General features: G+C 41.5%; 1 protein-coding gene across 2 annotated transcripts; it reads left to right on the forward strand.

The window, feature by feature from the left end:
• The first annotated feature begins 3444 nt into the window (after positions 1-3444).
• fam83ga (family with sequence similarity 83 member Ga) lies at positions 3445-21387 on the forward strand. Of its 2 annotated transcripts, XM_005743524.1 has the most exons (6): positions 3445-4232; positions 5113-5280; positions 12820-12944; positions 13278-15271; positions 15349-15469; positions 20104-20164. In XM_005743524.1, the coding sequence occupies exons 1-5, from the start codon at positions 3780-3782 to the stop codon at positions 15420-15422; spliced, it is 2814 nt and encodes a 937-aa protein (XP_005743581.1). In that variant the 5' UTR covers positions 3445-3779; the 3' UTR covers positions 15423-15469; positions 20104-20164. The 2 variants fall into 2 exon arrangements, with proteins under 2 accessions (XP_005743581.1, XP_005743580.1); XM_005743523.1 differs by having other exon boundaries at positions 13278-15469; positions 20104-21387.
• Positions 21388-22059: the final 672 nt, after the last annotated feature.

Here is a 22059-nt window from a genome sequence, read left to right on the forward strand (position 1 = left end):
TCTAACAAACCTCTATTTTCATTCTTCCTGACAGAGTCATCCCTGGCTTGTCACTGACAGTTAGTCAATAAGCTACCGCAATCCAACGGGGGGAAAGAAGAAAAGGAGTTAAAGGTGTACCAGAAATAGCACTGCTGTTTTCTCCCTCTGATCTTTTTTAAAACTGCTGAGTCACTTTGAAGTGTCTGAGTTGTGGATGAAGGGATAAGGTTTGTGTGTAAGTGTGTGTGAGAGAGATGCCAAGATTTCTATAGTGACATATTTGTGTCACGGTGAAACGGGACAAGATAGATGGTAGAAAAGAACACAGGATGAACCAGATTACTGATGAGAGATGAGGAGGCAGTGTGAGGGACAAGTGTCGGTCTCTCAGTCGAGGTTGATGGTTAAACAGCAAACGGCTGAGGAAGGTGTGTGAGCTCTTACATCAAAGCTATTTACAGGTGTGAACAGTAAAAACACTGAAACAGAGGAACCAGTTTGACTGACTTACTGGCCCCTGGCTGGTTAGACCACGGAGTGAAGGGAAACTGGTCAAACATCCTGCGAACCAGAAAAACAGTTTACTAAACTAATGGGTCAAATGCAGCCAGTCTGGGAGTGAAAGACGAGATGAGTCATCACTCACTATACTCACCTTTACACCTGACATCCACCTGACAGTCCGGCATAAAGAAAGCTTGGATTATACAGTATAGAGAGACCGTCTTTATATGAAAACACTGATAGAAGTGTGAATGCGATGGAATATTTATCTCATGAAGTAAGAAAGGAAGGAATGATAAGCAGGCAAGCGTTTCACAGTGGATGTTGTAATGTTGTATTGACTGATGGATCGGTAAAGGGGAGAGGATGAAGCATATCTACTCTGCAGTGAATGATATTCAAGTCTGCAGGTTTTTTTGTACTATGCTCTGAAGTTTGACCCACAAGAAGTAGCTCTCCATTCTTCAGAGACATGCTCTAACGCCTGGTTTGCACTCCAACTTTGACACCAACGAAGACCAAGGAGTGCTGACTGTCGCTGATTTTCCTCCACAGTCACGTGACCTCAGCCACAATGAACAAGAAGGCAGACGGGCGTTTCACAGTGGATGACTGAGCTCTTTGGAACACCCAAATCATGCAGGGATAATATCAGGCTTTATACACACCTGGAGAGTCCATGTCAGTTAAAATGACTGCAATTCAGAGCAAAATCAAATGTAGGAAATAATTAAAAATCATCCTGTCCTTAAAGGTCTAAAAAAACACTTTTGATCGACTGCTCGCCAGCAAGTGTGAGCCCCCCTATGAAAGCAGAAGTTCGGGCAGTTTTTCAGGTGCTGCACTGACACATCAGTGATGATCTTAGACATCAATCGGGAAAGGGTTCCAATTTGAAGTCTACAGTGAGAAAGATTATTCACAAGTGGAAGTCATTCAAGAGCGTTGCCAGTCTTCTCAGGAGTGCACATCCCAGCATGTTCACCCCAAGGTCAAACCATGCAATGCTCAGAGAAACTGCAAAAAAGCCTAAGAGTACCTCTCAGACTCTACTGGCCTCAGTTAGCATGTTAAATGTTAAAGTTCATGACAGGACAATTAGAAAAAGACTGAAAAAGTATGACTTGTTTGGAAGAGATGCCAAAAGAAAGCCTCTTTTCTCTAAAATCAACATGGCAGTGCAGCTTAGGTTTGCAAAGTTAGAAATCACAACAAGATTAAAATGAAGCTGTTTGACTGTAATACACAGCATTGTGTATGGAGAAAAGTAAACATAACAGCATATCAGCACAAACAGCACAAATGAACTGTGTCAAGCACGGTGGTGGAGGGGTGATGATTTGGGACGTTGCAGACCATGAACTCCATGAACTTGTTTGTATACCAAGGTATTCTGGAGTCAAATGAGGCTATTTTTCTACTAACGGTGTTGCAATGACCCACTCAAAGATCAAATGTCAACATGAGGTTACTGAATTGAAGCAATGCTGTAAACAAAAGTGGACTTGCACAGCAAGACACTGATAAAATCATACAGGAAACCATTATTCCGAGTTATTGCTGCATGTGGTTATAGAAGCTACTGAATCGTGGGGCGCATTTGTTTTTTCACACATTATTGCAACATTTTAGATCCATTTAAAAAAAATAAAAAAATTAACTCTTGACTTTATTGTGTCCTGATACTAAAACTGACCGAGGGTGTACTTCTTTTTCTGACTGCATCAATGTTATTGCAGTTAACCAAACTAAAAACTAAAACTAGGCGTGAAAAACACTGTTTAGTTTATCCATCTGTCCAATCTTTCAATTTTATTTCATTTTAGCTCACTAAAATAATAAATCTTTTAGAGGTTTGAAAACTGATCATTAGCCAGAGTTGGAGTAAAATTGTGTGTGGAATCTGCAGCGCTATCAACAAATCATTGCTAAATATCTCACGGTATAGCCTCTCCCAAAACCACAAGCAGTGGTTTAAATTTCGTGCCCAGAAATGTTGCGATACCGCCATTGCCTGATTCTAAGCGTCATTGTTCTTTAGGTTGCAATGTGCAGACTTCTAGTTTGAGCATCTGCATCAGGCCTGCTCTGCATTAAAAACAGAAACAGTGAGCTGTAGGCGAGAACACCTCCCTGCTGAAAAGTAAATTTCAGCCTTGACTGCAATCTCTTTGTTCTTACACAGTAATAACATCACATGCATGCTTATAGATGTAACTGGGCTGCCCTGTCACTATAATCTACTGACAACGAGGTACTATGTTTCTGGTATTAGATGCAGTTCAAATGAAGTTATTATTTGATAAAAGAGATATAACGATCATAAAAGTCTTGAGGCAACACATTTGATTGGCGGTGGTTGTGAAGACTTGTTCTTCGTTTTGTAAAGGGTTGCGTAAATCTAAATGTTTTAATTATTTGGGAATTTATTTGCAACTCTTATTCAACATGTTCTGTGCAGGTCAGAGGTCAGAAACATAGTGCACAAGGCAGGAGACGCTAAAGTTTGTGGTTGAAAACACAGACACCAGGAGAAAAAAACCCAAACAAACCAAAAACAAAAACTTAATGGTGCATGTACCTATTGCCCCTCAGTGATATTTTACATCTTATTAATCCCGCTTTGATCTCACCGTCATATTTTAGTCTTTCTTTAAAGTAATTATGTGCTTCAATTTGATCTTTACAAAACACAAGCTGGGGCTTTTCCATCCTGGCAGGAAGTTAAATAAGAAAAAAAAAAACATGACAGAACAGGTAAAACAGCTATGTATGATCCGCTGATGGTTTTCACTCTAAATGATTTAATGGACAAATCGAGGGATGGACATCTTCCTGCTGCCAGCGCTGCAACACTTCATAAAACTGGGAAGCCCTGGAGGTCACGTGATAAAGGTCTGCCTTTTTCTGAAAGCGTGTGGGTAGGTGTGTTTTGCCTGTTAAGGTCACACCTGTCGGGCGGTGCCGCAGGCAGCATGTCGCTCATTATTTACTTTCTCTCTTGCCGGGTAGCCTTTCAGCTTGGTAGTAACAATGGCTCAGTGTTAATGCATTATGGCTGACCAGCGGAATTATAGCGCTGACCGAAGCAGGCGACACGATGAAAGATATTTACCAGACCTCGAGCTAAGCTGCTCAGCTCTTTTAAAGAAACGCGAGGAATTAAAGCACACAGGTGCGTCTGTCTTCAGCCAAAGTCTGGAGACGTTTTGGAGAACTGCCTCGTAGAACTGGGTGGTTCATGAAAGTTGTATTGCTGTTTTTTTTTCAGTTAACTATTTCGGGCTCGCGACATGGCTCTATCCCAGCTTCAGTGCCTGGATGATAACCACGTGAACCCGCGGACGCACGAGTCCAAGCCCGAGTTCTTCTACTGTGAGGACCAGCGGCTCGCGCTGGAGGCTCTCCTGCGGGATGGTCGCGAGGCGTTCTTTAAATACCTGGAGGCTCGCGGCCTCCGGGGTTTCCTCTCAGACCCGGAGCTGGAAGCTCTCACCGGCGCCGTCGAACCCTATGACCCGGGCTTGGAGCTGTTCTCGGGGGATGCCGAAGACGTGCAGACCCCGCTGTCGCTTCACTACTGGCCAGAGCTGTCGGACACGTCCATCCCGCAGATGGACCTGGGCTGGCCCGACAGCGATGCGTACCGGGGGGTGACGCGCGCTACGGTGTACACGCAGCCGCCGCTGGATGGTCACGCTCACATCAAAGAGGTTGTCAGAAAAATGATCGCACAGGCGCAAAAGGTAGGTGGGCCAATGCAGTTATGATAATATTAAATGGCACTATTCATCATCACATTGTGCATTAAATAATATATAAAAATAACCATGTTTAAGTGCGGATGAAAACTTTGTTTTCTCATCAATATTTATGTGTGTTTTGAGCTTCCTGGATGACTTGTGTGTTGGTTCATCTTCAAAGCATGCCAATGTTTACTCACCTGAGTTCATTTAATGACTGAATAAAAATCCGAAAATATTGATTTCTAGCCATCTAACTAACTTTTTTTTTCTTTAATCAGCTGTGCATAGTCCTGAAATTACCCACAGTGCTGGCATAAAGTCTAAAGAAGTCAGTATAGTCAGACTACAGACTGCTGACCAAATGAGTAAAGTGCAGCTTGATTTATGGCCATTATCAGCTAGGCCACTAACAGTGGACTATGTGTGCTAGGTGGGGTATTTGCATGGGTAATTTGCAGCGCTCATGCCTATCAGTCAGTGTTTGTGTCTGTTTATGCGGCTGAGTCATCTGGAGGCAGAAATTTATGACATGTCTTATTTCTTAGCATCACTTCTCTGTGACGTGTTATTTGCCTGAAACGAGCTCGCTGGATCATTTTCCTCAAGAGCTTCAGACAGAAAACGAGTTATCGGTTGTATAAGTAGCTGTGAGAGCTGGGAGAACTTTCCCTCTGCATAGGAAACACTTATTTTACTTAAACCTGAAAAACAACTTGAGTGTTATTTGTTTTGGCATAAAAATGTGTCCGCGCAGTAACCTTAAGGCTGAGGCTTTTATCCTTCTGCTCTGTAATGAATTTTGTTTTCATTTTCATGCATGAACTACATAGGAGTATCTGAGGCTGATCTAGGTTCTGTGCCTGTGCTTCTGCGTCTCCAGGTAATCGCAGTGGTGATGGACGTCTTCACTGATGTCGACATCTTCAGAGATTTGCTTGATGCTGGTTTCAAAAGGAGAGTTTCTGTTTACATCCTGCTGGAGCGTGCAACGCTACCTCATTTCTTGGCCATGTGTCGGAGGGCCAACATGCACGCCGGACACCTCAAGGTGAGCCGGTACCACCCACTTCGTCATTTTGCATAGCAATTTGAATCTTATCATGAAAGAGTGAGTCCAAATTCTAAGTAAAGCTGAAAACAGTCATAAAAGTCAGCCGTTCAGTTTTCCCACAGCACGCTGTTGGACAGACGTCGCCATTCAAAGCGCTCCACCTAGGCAATAAAAGGTGATTACGACTCAAATGATAATGAGATAGAAAGCGAAATTTCATTGTGTGACATGTGAGGTCAAAGTGTTACAGGGTAAATGTTTCACTGACGAGTTGAGCGTCTTTGCCTGTTGGCCCCAAACGCGTGCATTGAAACCTTTGGGACAAAATGGAAAGTCTTGCTGTGTTTTTGAGCCTGAAATAACTTTGTAAGGCTGTTGATGTAGAACACAAGGACAGATTATCTCGCAAAATAAGCAACTGAAGTCAAGAGACTTCTGTTATGCACGGATAAACAGAAGCACATGCCGGCTTCCCCTCTCTCTTTTGTCTCTCGCTGTCTCCCTCACACGCACACACGCTAGAGTCCACACAACCACCAGTAGATCCACCCAGCTGGTACTGCAACGCAGATAAATCCCATTCTGCCTACCTTTATTGTTACATATCGTAAGTAGCTAGCTACGATCAAAACACAGATATGAAACAGATCTTTCTCGTGCCGGGACATGTTAAAAGGGAGTTGCATGGAATATAAAAATGCGTTTTCACTGAACTGTTTTCTCGGGGCATAAATCTTTTGTAGAAAGCTGCCAAAGCAAACACAATCATTTTAACTCAAGTCAACCAAAAGAAACAATTGCTTTCTGTTAGGTGTGATCATTTCTCAAGAACAGTTTAGGATAGATTACTGGTTAAAGTGTCGTTGTGCAGGATTAATGTTCTCTCATATTACTTCACTGTGTAGTGTTTTTTAATGGCTTAGTCAGCATTAGATGGGGCCTCTCACAAGGTCTGCTTGTTTCACTTGGACACAGTTTTGCTTGACAGGTGGAAGAAGGAGCTGAAATCATCCAACGCAAGGTGTTTCCAGTTGGAGTGTTTGGTTCAACTGTAAAGGATTGAAATTTTCCATGAGTACAGAAGAAAATTTAATGGAAATTTTCCATGAAATTGGCAAAATGAAATTCACCTGATTGTTATACAGTTTACACCAAGCACACTGTCCTCAACAGCTCTTTATTTGATTAAATAAATGTTTGATTTCATGTATTTCACTTACATTTTGGTCAGAATTGAAGAATAATTTTTTTTAGCCATGATCACGCATACCGTCTGCAGCATTAGCCGTACCTTATTGGCTCGACCTGTGTGCTTAGTGGTCCCTGTAATACTGCAGAAATATTTCAAAATATCTAAAGTAGAATGCATGCGTGCAGATCATGCAGATAAGAAAAGATGCACAAACACTCACACTTGTCACTTTATGCCTCAGAGTAACTAAAGTTAAACAGGCTTGACAGTCTTTCAGTACCATCTGGATCCAATTTGCCAACAAAACAGCAAGAAATTCAATAGCAGCAGTGTTTGCTTTGTCAACAAAAGCACATGTTTGTGTGGCACATGACATGATAAGTGAAAGCGGTTGCTCGGTTTAATGAGTTTTTCATATGCGATTCATACTCGCTGCATTTGCCTTTTGAATTAAATGCCATGTTATTATTTCCTACTAAGACGTCCCAGACCTTTTTCTTGCTTTAGATTCATAAGCACTGAAAATCTGTCTTTAACAGATTTACTCCTACTTGCTTCACAGTAGACACACAGGCTGAAGTTGCTCTGCTAAATTAAATATTTGATAGCACAGTGGCTCTGTATGAAGAAAAGACATTCTGTGCCACAGTCTCTTCTAATATTTATGGAGAGACAAGTGTATCTCCTTCAGGTAGGTCACTCTCTGGTTTTAGCCAACAGGAGCGTACACTGTACACCTGACAGAGAGTTTTAAAATGACATGCAAAGCTGCTATTCTGTTTAATCCACGGTGGCTCTGCAGCAAGTAAAACAACGCTGTTAAGAGATGGATCCAGTGTAGTAGGACACAATCTTGTTTGTTTGACAGCCAGCGTGCTTCCTTTCTCTTAGTCATACACTGCGAGTCTGTTAGGTTCTCCTATGAAGTGCACTGGAGGGGCTTGCTCCCTGATGTGTCATATACTGCTGCTTTGTTATACTGGCAGGCAACCTTTGGCGTGGGGCCTATTTCACCAAGTAAAACTACATAGCCATTTATGACATTAACATTAACAGTGCACCAATAGATGCTCATCTATGTGGAAAATCTGAAGAGCCAGGAGACAGGAGTACGTGACGACGATGAGCAGCTAACACAAACATCTCTAAAAGCGACAAGTCTGTCAAGAAAGACAATCAGAGGATGACTTGCAGGAAACAGGTGATAGTTTGGGAATTTACCACAAGCCGTAAGTGACGAGATAGAGCGGCTGGAGGGGAGGGATGGGAGGAGGAGCAGATGAGTGGTGAAATGAGTTGCCAAGTGAGTGAGAGTAAGTGGAATCTGGCACCTGAGTGGGCAATAAGGTACTAAATTCTTCTTACCCATCAGTTATTCAGGAAGGTTTTCTAGGAAAATATCCAACTGCCACACTTCAAGCTGACAGAGCTTAATTTAAGTAGTTTAGCAAAGCGTGCACATTGACTGTAGAGACTGTTGAAACCACAGTGCACTCAGAGGTGGTTTTATTTCCGCATAAAATGCATTGAACAACTGCTCAAATGCTCGTCGTCATGAACTTGGAGCGTGCAATGCAATTTATCGAATCGGTTAACCAAAGGAATGCACTGGGGGAAGGAGAAAGTTTAGGGTGTGCCTAAACGAAGGAGGAAAACAAGTGTTTCTACTGTGAGACAAAGCATGCCAGAAAAAAAGAAACGAGGAGGAGCTGAAACAAGAAGACTGACTGCATGATGTTTTGGCTGCATCATGTGGCTTTCAGACAGACTTAGCACTCAAAGTTGTATCAAGGCATCCGGAAGGGCAGGCTGAAAATCCCCAGATCAGACAGTGTAAGTCTACACTTACAACAAACCAAAGGACTAGTGTGTCAAGGTGACTTGAGGGTCTGTTACACACCTTGCTGGGCTTATGGAGCTTATTTATGTACTGCTGAGTAACGACAACAAGAACCACACAACTTAAGGTCAATATGTGTAATGGTGTGATTTTTTTTTTTCTCTCTCCAACGTTACTGTATTATGTTTGTAAAATGAGATTGTCAGTCTAACACTTCCATGCATTCTTTTTTGGATAATACAACAATTAACTGTGATAAATCATCCATGAATATATATGTGTTGCTGTCTACATAGATTGAAATTCACATTTAACTAATACATGAACATTTCTTCTTCTACATGAATATAACCAGAATCCAACCAGCTGGCAGCCTGTTGAGTCGAGTCCCTCAAGTTGCACTCATTGACAAAAACTCAATCAGACTGATGGCAACATGCTGGCAATCTGTCTGCATTTATAAATTAGACAGCAATTCTTTGCAAACCTCCAACAATCTCTCTGAGAGTGACCTCAGTCAGTCCACATGGTCATGAGTGCAACACCCTCAATCTCTGGGCAACCACTGAGTCACCACAAGTTGCACTCGGTCGCAGAATGTGAAAAAATTCAATATTGTCACCAGGAAGCCACGCTTTTTTCTTCTTCTTATTTTGTAGATGCAAGGAGATTGATGTCCTATGTTTAATCATGTAACTTAGGTATTAGCTTGTTGCAAATTAGGAGGCTAAGTCTGTCAGATGGTCTTTCAGTTCAGTCGATTTAATGAGAGTTTGCTTGCGTCCTGCGAGCTTATAGCACTGCCTAACTTTGTAAACCTGTTCATGGATACCTAAACCTTTATTTTTTTATTGTAACAACTGGGATCTTTTTGTTGGAGCTGAAACGAAATAAATTGTTTTTAACACTCAGCGGTATCTTAATATTTGAGAACTGAAGAAGCAATTGGACCTAGAAATGGTCAATGACAACAGAGTTGACAAGCAGCTAGTGATGTAGAAAAGTGATGGAAGGAAACCATGTTTTTTAAACTAGTTTTATACAGACTTTTAGCTCTTAAACACTACAGACAATGAAGAAAAACACCCTAAAAGCACCTTTTGGGGTACTTTTAGGGTGGTAGTGTTGCATGTGCCTTTTGTTCACAGCGTTCCCACCATATTTTAATTTCTTTAATAAAATATCAATATTTAGTGTTCCTGTATTGATACAATATCACCATGCAAGTATTAGGATAAAAAATATTTGCAACATTTAACTCTGAAAAGTTTGACTGAGTCAGACTTTCTAATATCAGTTTATGATTGCAACAATGATATTGTACCATTCAGTTATTATGAACCTTACACTGGTTAAATGTTAGCATTGCAACATACATTATTTTATATGTTTGGTGTATAGTTGAAAACAGGCTTTTCACAGAGGTCATGTTTGCACATGCATATGCACAGAGATTGCATAGGCTTAGTTGGTATCTATTTGTCTTTTGCTTTCTGAAAGTGCATTGGGTTAGATGATGATGTGAGGATTCAGTTACTGTGGTTACTTTCAAGCGCTCCAGTTTTTCTGTTAGCACTGTTCATGTACAGCATGTTTTTAAGCTGTTTCTAAAAACTCCCAGGCTTCACGGTGTCCCAGACTCCAAATATTTGAACGTTTCAGAAAGGAATCACTTTCAGTCTGAACAAAATTTCAAAGTGAAAGTAAGCTCAGGATCAGACGTTTGTTTTAGTGAGTAATCCAAACCGTGCAGCAACACCCAGCAAACATGATTAAAACTGCGGCGTCATCTCCTTGGTCAAAACTTGTCAATGATTGATGCCAGAAACTGAACCGTACATATATGGATGTTGATGTTGTGTCACGTAGAATAGTTGTTGCGTCAGCCCGTCTCTTACAAAGTAAGAAATGTAGATCAGATTACTGCAAAGAAGAAATGAAAGGCATTTGTCTCTGTTTTGTTTTTTTAGTACATGATTGTGATGAGACTTTAATGCAACTTGGTCTTCTCCATGTACACAAACTAGTATTACTGCAACCTGATTTTAAGAAATAGACACTTTTAAGGTAGTCACAGTTTTGTATACCTCTGTTGTATTTCATTTGTTGCATGTTGAACCTAACATCAGGCTCTTTCCACAATGTTAGCATCATACAGTCAGGAATGATATTATTCAAATGTGCCATTAAGCTCAGTAGGATAAGTGATGAGGTCACAGGTTTCAGTCACCACAGCCGTCAGTGTAAATATCTATAGTTCTCATTCATTTCATTTTTAAATTTCATTCATTTAATTTTAATTGATGAAGAGGTTTTAGAAAACTATCCTTGAACACAAAATTACTGTTGATAGAAAGTCTAACAAGGACATCCAGATATTGTTTAAGAAGCACCTTAAACCAAGGCATCAGTTCAACTTTTATTTTGGAATTATTCTTTTTAATTTTCAGCCACCACTAGCTGCTGAGAAAAAGTTGATTGCTATTCAATGTGTTTGGGATATTAACGGCTAATCTTTTGTTGTGGATGAATAATTTCAAACATTTTCGTCATCTTCTATTTGCCATATTATGACGTTTGTCTCTACTAACTGGAACCGCGAACTTTTACTGAAAACAGTTTAACTCATCCTCCATCTTCCCTGTGCTAATGTTTTATATTATCCTAACCATAACTCTGCAGTATGGAAGAGGATTAGGGCCACAGGAGAAACAAAGAAAAAAAAGTGGACATGTCTTTTTTCTTTTCCAGAAGTCTGACTTTAATCTCAGAATTCTGCAAAAAAAAAAGATGTGGCCACATCCCCCCCCCAGGTGGGCCTAATCCTCTTCACTGTAGCTAGCCACAGAGGTAGGACATAATTGTGTGCCAACTAGCACAACTTCACTAACCCTCCAAATGTTGCTACTATTTAGTTTTCTGTCTCTGTCAAAACATGGTCGAACATCTTTAGAAACTAGCTAGCTAATGTTGTGCTAGCTTATAACACAGCTAACCTTATAAATCCTCTTGTCATGGATACCTGAACGTTAAACTTTATTGTAACATCTGGGAAAATAAACGCATGGATCATTGTGTTTTAACCTAAAAACAGTACAGACTTTTTTAACACTAAGGCTACGTTCACACTGCAGGCGAAAGCGCATCAAATCCGACTTTTTTGCTATGCGACCCATATCCGATCATGGTATGACAGTATGAACGGCACAAATCCGATATTTTTAAATCCGATCTGGGTCACTTTCGTATGTGGTACTGAATCCGATACATATCCGATTTTTTAGAAAGCGACTGCTGTTTGAACTGTCATGATGTCGCATTAAATCCATCTTTTACGTCACGGACACAAGACAGACGCCAATTATCAGCTCCGGAGAAGACATCGCGAACGCTTCCTGGTTATCCAGTGTAGATGTCAGTGAAACTGTTGAGAAGACAACGTTGGAGAAACGTGAACATTTTATTTGTACTGTATAATCCTTTGAAGCACCGCTCCTCTCTAAAACAGCAATAAGGATAATTATTACATTTTATAAAATAACTTGAAGCAAAAATTGGGAAACGTAAAGTCCGAAACAAGTCTTTATATTAACAGCCATCAGTCAAACCATACTGCTTGGTCTGGATCGAAACAGAGTGCAGTGTGTGTGACGTCTTCTTTTGCGCATGCGGGCCGCTTTGAGGATTCTCACTAGAGCGCGTTTGCTGTCACCTTTTATTTGTAGTGTGAACAAGCAGACAAAAAAATCGGATTTGATCAAAAAAATCGGAATTGAGCATTAAGACCTGCAGTGTGAACATAGCCTAAGTGGTATTTCAACATTTGTTTGATTTTGAGATCAGAAGAAGTGATTGGACCCAGAAATGGCTAATGACAATGGACAGATGGAAGGAAAACATGTTTTCTGTTGAAAGGAATAATTATTTTCATTATAGGCTTTGAGCCTTAACACATTATAGGCAAAAGCAGGTGCAGGAAAATTGACTCAGAAGGCTTATTTTATAACACATATGCTGTGCTTTTAAGAGGCATGAAAAACAGACAGTTTCCAACAAAGGTGGGGAATATAGGTTTTCAAATCAAGTAAAGACAAGCCAGACATCATAATGTGGGTTGTGTAAGTTTTAAGCAGAGTGTTTACACTGGCTGTAGTTTGTGTAATTGCTTAGATGTTTGAACACATGGAGCAATTGCCTTAGATTAAGGCAGTAAGTGGAAAATGACTGCTAATGACTTCTGTATCTATGTTTTAGGGATTATTATTAAGGCAAACAGTTGTTTGTTAGCAAAAAAAGAAAATTCTACATTGGCTACATTTGAGTTGTAAATGTTTGATATTACTATTATTTGTGGATGTTATTGTTCTTTGGCTGACGTAGTGTGACTCACGGTCTCTACTCACATTGTTTGGCAGCCTTTTATTCTATAATGCAGGTCACAGGTTATGAAGGCAGTTTTGGGTCTTTAATATGTACAAAAATTGCGTGTTTGTTTGTGTTTCAGCACCTTCGTGTCCGCTGCTCAGAAGGAGCGGAGTTCTACACGAGGTCCTGCACCAAGGTCAGAGGGCGAATGGGTCACAGATTCATGTTCGTTGATGGAGACAAAGCTGTGTCTGGGTCGTACAGGTCAGTGCGCATCACGTGTGTGAGAAGGAGGGAGAATGTGTCAGAAAAAGATTATCCCCTTGTGCTCCACCTGCTTTTGAAACTGCCAACTTGGCACAAGAGATAAATAAACAATGGCTTGTCGACATAGCAGACAAACAGGTTGTAAATGTATCCAATCTACCAGAGTAACTGTGCAGTTCCTAAGTGACTGTTATACTTTTACGTTTGCAGTCATTGCTGATTACTTCATTATGCTTGCAGTGTAGTGTAGTTTGTTTTGTGGTATCGTGGTGCAGTTTAAATAAGTCTGAATTTGCATTTTTTATTTGTTCATATTTGTTTTTTGTGCAGCTTCACTTGGATGGCCTCGCGTCTGGATAGGAATCTCATCACCGTGGTTACAGGCCAGGCTGTGGATGGCTTCGACCGACTGTTTCGCTTCCTCTATCTGTCCTCCAGTTCTGTTGACCTCCGGCAGACCATCACAGAGCCTGAACCTGAGCCGGAACCCCTCCCACAGCCCGCCCCTGTCATACCCCCTTCTGCTGAGATTGCGAGGAAGTTGTACAGCCCAAAATATGCCCTGGTTGCTTTGACCAACCCCGGCCCCACCACCTCTGTTAACCAAGAAAGCCCCAAAGAACCCCAAAATCCAGAGAACTCCAAGAAGAAGAGGCGAGGCAAGGCTAGTGAAGAATCGACAAAAGAATCTCCTCCTCTCCATCCTGGATTAATAAATCTAGAAAAAGCATGCTTAATCGCATACCTGCCCACATGGCCAGAACCTGACCCCCCCAGTGATGTCATAGGGTTCATTAATGTTCGGGATGCCAAAAAACCAACTCAAGTCCACTTGCAGCGTTCAGAGATGTTTGAAACCAGCCAGGCGATCAGGTTTAGCAGTCCATTCAGCAGCACAAAGGAATCCAAGGAAGAAGTCGCCAAGCCCACACAGGCGACTCCTAAACAAGAGGAGGTGAATGCACTCCAACCAGCACAGGCTAAATCCATGGTTGATGATGCTGTAGAAAAAGCACAGCAAGCACAACTCAGTGATGTCACACATAACAAAGAGGCATCTGAACAGAAATCACCTGCATCTGAGGAAAAGTCTGACCTGCAGTCAGACGCCGCTAATTCTGTCAGCCCCAAGAATAAATTTGATTTAAGCACAACCACTAACCAAGAGGCAGGCCTTGATACTCCCCTCGGTGCACAAACACTTCCCCAATCCAGCAGCGAAGCACCCGCTTCTGACGAGGGGAAGATTTCCCACGCAGAACAACCCGTCTCATCAAACAGTCACGCTGAGTCAGGCTCGCTCCCAGAATTAAACACAGAAAAGGAAGCAGAACCTACAAGTAGATTGAGCACACAAAGTTCTGCTGTGCACAGGACACACACCCCAACACCAAACGGTGCACACACCCCTCAGATTCCCAACTCCCCAGAATTAAACACAGAACAAGGTACGAAAGAAAAGACCCCACCACCACAGGCGGATTCACAAACACGAGCTGTTCACAAGCAACCGCAAATCTCTACTGAAGTGGCTTCTAGCATCCAGACTCCAACTGTCCACAGCAACATTTCCACCTCCCTGGTTTCTGCCACACAGTCTAAAAATAACCACATTCCTATTACTACAGTGCACTCAAGCACATCTTCTAGCGCTTCTGTTCCCTCCACCAGCTCCTCTGCCCTTCCTCCTCTAACTTCTTCCGTTACAACACCAAATCCACCCCTCCCTGCATCCTCTTCTTTGACCCCAGCTCCCCCTATCCCTAAACCTCGTACCATACAGATAGTTATGAGTGACAGCAGCACCAGCAATGGGCAGAAACTGCCGGAGATCCGTCTTGTTAGGAGGCCCGAGGCCAGCACAGGGCCCCTCGTGGCCCACAGTGCGTTTGATGTGGCAGCTGTTGAGCAGACATCTCTGGTAAAAGAGTGTCAAACTGTCCCTGAGCTGCAGGACGACAGTACCAGTAAGGCAGGGGCACAAAAAGACACAGAGAACACAGGGAATCCTGAAGAAACTTCAAAGCAAGAATCTAAAGAGACAAGTGTGGAAGCAGATGAGCAAGACGATGACGGAGCAGCATCCCAGACGGTCGCTGGAAGCGAGCTGCACAAGTCAGACGCTTTGATTAATGATGCACCAAAGGCAGCTGCATTGAAAATTCAAGAAATCATTCCAAAAGATGTTGACCTCAAAACTTCCAAAGATTGCAGGATTATTGGGAAGATGGACGCACGCTGTATAGCAACAGCGCAGGCAGATACAGCGAGCCCTGAAAGGACTCTGACAGGCTCTGAATCTGGTGACGTGTCAGACAGAAAAGGTGAAAATGTGACACAGTGCAGAACATTTCTCGCAAGAGTACATGAACCCCAAAGGATATCATTTTCTAAACCACAGGACATGGATCAGATGGAGGCTCTGAATTCTTCGACAGCGCCAGTGTTCTCGACCTCATGTCTGCGACCTCATAACGGCGATGGCGCACACACATCTGCTACAGACACCCACAGCCAGCAAGGTGAACAAGTAAGACTCACACATGTAGACAATGAGGTTAATATGCGAAATACTGCAAATCACAACACGCACAGCACCTTTCAAGAACAAACTTCTACAGGACGTGTTGGCACACACACGCCCGAAAAAGCCCTGCGTTTACACCTCACCGAAACACACCTGCCGGACTTCCGTTCGCAAACACCTGTGCACCGATCACAGTCGCTTAAAGCACACACTCCCACTCCTGATGGATTTTCTCCACGCACGCCAGCCTTGGATTCTCTATCGCCAGACATTTTTGATGGTTATATCTCCTCACGAGAGGACTCCACTCTCTCCACCACCTCTGAAGAGTATTATGAATGTAGCGACTCGCTTTTTAATGAGCCTGTTTTTGACCACATGGCTTCTCGTGACCAGGGGATGATAGCGGATCACATTAATTTCGCACACACAAATAGTCTAAATTCTCCCGCCACTGGCACCGGTCCTGCACACATAAATTACAGCTCAAGTGATGCTACATTAGGTACGGCACACAGTGAAACACAGACTTTGACTGGGGCCGCTAAAGTCCCCAGTTCTTCTTTACTTGGAAAAAAAGTGGAAACTAGGGAGGTAGAGAACAAGGCAAGTGAAGAAGAAGCAAGTGAAGAGGACGAACATGGGAGGAAACTGAGTGTGGCCGAGACGAGGGAAGAGCAAGAATCCCAGGGGACAGAGATGAGAGGCAGTGAGGATACTAATAGAATAATGGTGCAAATTAAACGAGGCAAAGATTCAACTGAAACAGGAGGAAAAGACAAAGAGGTCCAAACGCCTACGAGAAAGGTGGCAAGGAGCCAGTCAGCTGCAGACAGACTGGTGGATGGAGGAATGACTGCAGGAGGGTCAAGTAAAGAGAGATCAAAGCCAAAGCGATCGTCCGCTGGTGACATTAAATCAACAGAGGGAGGGAGACCAGACAGAGAGGGGAGGGAGAACGCTTCAAACCAGGTGGAAATAAGACCCAGGGGTACAGAGAGGAGAGCGAGCCCCCAGTCAAAGAGGCAGACAGAGGGACAGAAGGTATGAGCACTGATCAGAATAATATTTAAAACCAACAAAACGTTTCTTTAGTTTGCCAATCATATCCAAATGGGTATATATACAACTGGATTTTGTTAAAAAACAGAACCATCACACTAATTAATTGAAATTAAGGTAACACATTTTTCCTTCTTTGACAACTTAATTTAAAAAAAAAACACAGTTTTTCAATTGGTGACCTTGAGACACTTAGTTGCTGCTGTATGTCCATTGTTTCCAGTCTCTGTGCTAAGCTGAGCTAAGCAGCTGAAACTGTTTAGTATGCAAACATGAAAGTGGTGTCAATCTTCCATTGGAGCCTTGGTAAGCATATCTGTATCCGCCAACATCCTTAGTCTCTTGAAGAAACGCACCCATTGCATTGCCAGGGTTCATAATTAGATGCCCAAATGTATTTTACAACTAAATGAGGGCAAAATAAATGTTTTAGTAGATCCCAAGGCTTTACTCTGTGTTAACTTGCGTGACGGAAAAAACCCGAAGCATGCCAAAAATGTGGGTGTGATCTTAGCTTGTAGAAGCACATGCTCACTATCTCTAAGCCGGCCTTTTATCATCTTTAAAAACAACATATCTACAGTTGTAGGTGCTTCCTGTCACAGTCTCAGCCTTTTCTGATGCTTTTATTTTCAATAGAAAATTATGCACCTTTTCCTACTGTAACAATGCAGGTATTAAGTAAATATATGCATAATTATATTTCACCAAATCAAAGGAATAACCTCAACAGTCAAACATTGACTTTGCGACAGCAGGGAAGAAAAACTCCCATTCAACAGGAAGAAAACTCAAGCATAGCCAGGCTCAGGCAGGGGCAGCCATCTGGTGTGACCGGTTGGGGGTGAGGGGTGGTAGACAAGATAAAACACATGCTGTGGAAGAGAGCCATAGTAAGAGATTAATAACTAATGATTAAATGCAGAGATGTCTTTAAACACATAGAATGAAAAGAAATAAGGGAAGAAGAATCAGTGCATCATAGGAAGCCCTCAGCAGTCTAGGCCTATTACAGTGTAACTAAGGGAGGATTCAGGGTCATCTGATCCAGCTGTAACTATAAGCTGTAACAAAGGGTGGGTGTCTTTTATATCTGAACTGGGAGTTGGTTCCACAGAAGTGGGGCCTGAAAGCTGACGGCAGTGCTGCAGGGAGAGTCTTAAATAAAACCAAAAAGTTTAAACGTCCTTCTTATTTCTTCTTCTCTTCGCCTCCCAGTAAAATAATTTCTCACTGCTTGTAAAATCGATGAATGACAGCCTCTTTTCACTCTGTCGGTGTGCTTACTGAATCTAGACCTCCTGGCATCGCTTGAATCACAAAGCAAATACTGAATGATTTCTAAATCATCTAGTTTTATGGTCCCACTCTACCACTTACTACTACAACTACTACTGCTACACCAGTGTGTTCTTTTAAAAAGAGACTCAAAGCGTATCTCTTTTTGCACGTGTGTGATCAATGGGGAAATTTTTCAGGATCAGTGTTATTTTTATTCCTATATTTTTTATCCTGCTGATCAAAATCCCTTTTTAAAGTGTAAAAGGCGATTGTGGCTCAAGAGTTGGCAGTTCGTCTTGTAATCGGAAGGTTGCCGGTTCGAGCCCCGGCTCTGATAGTCTCGGTCGTTGTGTCCGTGGGCAAGACACTTCACCCGTTGCCTACTGGTGGTGGAGGGCCTGGTGGCGCTGTCAGTGCTGTGTGCACCTGTGTGTGAATGGGTGGATGACTGAATGTGTAAAGCACTTTGGGGTCCTTAGGGACTGAGTAAAGCGCTATACAAATACAGACCATTCATTCTCTTATTTTAGAAGTTTTTGCCATGTGTGATGTCCTTTTTCCTTCTGCTTTGAAGCTTGTTAAGTCTATGCCTGTCATATGAAATGTGCTATATAAAGAAACTTGAAATAGTGCATTTATCAAAGTGCCTTTTTGTTCTTCACTGACAGTTTTTTATATTAAGTTTCATCAAAGTTTAGAAAAATTGAATGTGAAAGGCTTTAATAACATACAGTATTGTGCTAAAGTCTTGAGCCGCCCCTCATTTCTTTATGCTTGGGCAGGAAAAGTATATAAAACAAAAACAGAGTTTGCACAATTCTAATTTTGAACATTTATATGACTGCATGTTTTTTTCAACACAGTCTGAAGTCTGCTAGGCAGCCTTTCTGCAATTTCTTGAAGTAGTCTTCAGGAATAGTTCTCCAGGCTTCTTTGGATGTTGGCTGCCTTTTCTTTTGTTCTGTCAAGATGATCCCATACTGCTTCAATAACTTGAAGGTGTGAGCTCTGGGCTTTAATCAGGTATTCTTTTACTGCCTTGGTAGTGTGTTTTGGATCGTTGTCATATTGTCATGCTAATAAAATGCTTTCCAGAAGGTAATGCATGGTGGATTTTTTTCTGCATTCATAAATTCCATCAGTTCCAGTAAGATCCCCACCATCTAAAATTCAGATCCAAACCGTGACAGCGCCTCCACCGTGTAGACTTACTGTTTTACCTTGCACCTCAGCTGGCTCATGATGATTTAAACTAAATTTTCAAATTTGGACTCATCACTCTATAAGACCTGCTGACCCTGATTTTCAGTCCAGTTATTATGTGATTTGTATATCTCAGCCCATTCTCTCTGCTTCCCTTCTGGAATGGCTTCTTGACAGACACCTTTCCATTGAGGCCATTTCTGATGAGGCTTCAGTGAACAGTAGATCATTGAAGGCCCAGCTTCTCTCAGGTTTATGCTGGATCCCCCCTGTTTCTGAAGGACATGACTTTCAGATACTGTTCCTCACACTGCACATCATATTCTTTTTTGGCTTATAGCTCTTTAGGCTCCATTATTGTTAAACATGTGAAAAGTAGCCGTTGTTCAAAGAAAGACTCTTAGAGCCTCAAGAACTATTGCTCAAGATCACTTAAAAAAAAAAGAGTACAAAATATATAACAAATTCAGGGTTGGATCAAGAGTTTTGCACAGTACTGTATATAATTGAAATCCTATGTAATATAATTTACAGCATTTGTTTCTGTGTTTGTGTGTTGATCCATGAACCTTTCACCAGCAGAGCATCACTAAGTTGAAACACAGCAGCACAACCATTCTTTGTTCATTATTGAAGAAGGATGCCTCGTGCAAATAAAGGTGGCATATTTATAATGACGTGCTGTGCGTGTTTGCACTGATAGAGTATTTAAAGGAGTCTAAAAGATGAATAGGTTTCACATTTATTGGTGTTTAACTCACTCACTCTTGCCCCGAATCCACTGCCTTTCATCTCAGAGTACTCAGTCTGAGTCAGTGAAGTGTTGTTTGCATGTTTTAGCTTATTTCAGTCGTGTAATATTAATGAACGTGAAAATAACACAGACACTTTGCACCCTCTCTTTTCCATTTGCAACAAAGCTTATATGTCACTTGCTAATGCGTGTGTGAGTGTAAGAATCCTACACTGCATTATAGATAAGTTGCCCCACATATAATAGATTAAATATGAGAAACTGTTGGCTGCAGAAGTGTTACACACACCCTGAGTCAGACATCTCCTCTGTCTTTCTTTTTTCTGCAGCTTTCACACGCTTCACCCAAACCTCAAAAACAGAGGGTCCAACGTAATCCGAATTTCTTTGATAATATGTCATCTCTTCACAAAACGTCAACCAGACCACCGCAACCACTGGTGACGGGTACTGTGGGATCTATAGCCGGACGGAAACGGGTCTCCCAAAGCCAGCAGAGCCAGGATTCAGCAGCACAGAACCAAACTCCTTATCCAAACTCCTCCTTATTCCATATGAACCCACAGATCCAGCTCAGTACTCAGTCTCACAACCAGACGGCATCTGGACCGGAAGTGCAGGATGGGAGAACTCCATTTAACTTGAGTTTCAGCCGGCTGTACAACCTTAAGGGGATGAATGGCAAAGTGAACAAGACTCCAGCACACAGTAAAAGAGGCAGTGTGGCCACTCCAGCACATGAGAGTAAAACCACCAGTTAACGTGGTCACTGGTCATCACGTCTTTTTAATGTTACTGCGTCAGGCGAAATCACCACTGGGCCAATGTTTATATACCAACACATGTTGTTACCTCTTTCTTGACTCCTCGTGTTGTATGACTAATTTTTCATGTCTGCATTTAAACTCGTGGAGATTTATTTTTCATATTTAAATCCAGCTGCCTGCCAGTTTACAGCGAGCTTTCTTCCCCGGGAGGTCATGACTTCAGGTGCAATAAAAAGACTAGACCAGAGTTTGCATACATTTTTAATAACTTGGATGAGGAAACTGAAATAGTGTGTTTTCAACCTCAGGCGTCAGTCAAAAAAAACAAACTCTTACATCAATCAGCTCTTTGACTTACTGTATTTAAACATGCTGCACATATACAGCGGATAAAGCAAAAAGAAAAACAATATATTATTGGCATTACTGGATGACTCCCATATGTTTTTGTGGATTAACGTACGGCTTCAATATCGTATTTTCTATTTTTTAAAATTTTTGCTGTTTGATTAATGGGGATTGATGAAAATGTACGTTAATAGTGTTTAAAACTGGTACACACCTAACTGCATTTACATAGGACTATATTATATACCATATTAAAGTTCCGGCTGTTATCTAACATTACTTTACAGTTAATAAAGAAAACGCTCAGCATTTTGTGACTTTTTTTTTACAGCAATCTGGAGCATTTGTCCTGAATTTGTAATATATTTTTTCTCCTCTGTATATCTGTACATTCAAAAAGGGGGTGCATGTTAAAAAAGTGAAAACAATTATAATTTTATTTAGGTCATTTGGTATTGTTACACTGAAAGGCTAAAGAGCAGTTTTCTTTTTTTCACATCAAAAGTATTTTTTTAGATTCTTAATATTTTTGTCCTGGAAGTGACTGTGCCAACAGACTTGCTACCTCTGAAGACAGATAAAGGTGTTCTGAAGAATTGCTGCAGGAATGCACCAGATAGTGCACAGGTTTTTCCAAATGAGAGTGGAAATGTGCAGGATGTCCAAGATGCTAAAAATCACAAATATCATATGTCGTTTGATGGTAAAAAATAAAATAAAATAAATAAAGAAGCATCTTCTGTCTGTAATGTTATAGTTAATGGACAATGCATTTTTAATGAATGTGCAGCATGTTTACGCCTTTGCCAAAGATTTTGTATTTAACTGTTAAGTGTTCACATTGGTGTGTTTGTAGTGGATTTACATAGATTTAAGATGAATTCAGCTCTTTTGAATCCACTGCAGACAGGTAGACATCTGCAAGCATGACTTCAGAGCTCACTTCATGTGAGCTTACACATATGGTCATGAGCTGTCACCATATTTCTGACTTCAAATTAGATTCAGATTTGTAGCAAGGGTTGAATTATGCAAATAGAGGAAAATAAAGCTCTGTGTCTTTAAATGGCTGGAAAAAAATGAATATCCTTTCTGAGCAACATACTAACATCTTATCCGGTTGTTCAGTCTGACGTCACTAGCCGTGTCTGGGTCTAAACTCCGCTGCAG

Source organism: Pundamilia nyererei, unplaced genomic scaffold (genome assembly GCF_000239375.1).
Source record: "Pundamilia nyererei isolate P.nyererei 1_Seehausen unplaced genomic scaffold, PunNye1.0 scaffold00132, whole genome shotgun sequence".
NCBI classification, from domain to species: domain Eukaryota; kingdom Metazoa; phylum Chordata; class Actinopteri; order Cichliformes; family Cichlidae; genus Pundamilia; species Pundamilia nyererei.

Bases quoted from the DNA above. Each gene is read 5' to 3' on its own strand.
- fam83ga (XM_005743523.1), top strand. From the start codon at position 3,780: ATGGCTCTATCCCAGCTTCAGTGCCTGGATGATAACCACGTGAACCCG. The intron at 4,233-5,112 runs GTAGGTGGGCCA...CTGCGTCTCCAG, and splicing joins TGATCGCACAGGCGCAAAAG to GTAATCGCAGTGGTGATGGA. The intron at 5,281-12,819 runs GTGAGCCGGTAC...TTTGTGTTTCAG, and splicing joins TGCACGCCGGACACCTCAAG to CACCTTCGTGTCCGCTGCTC.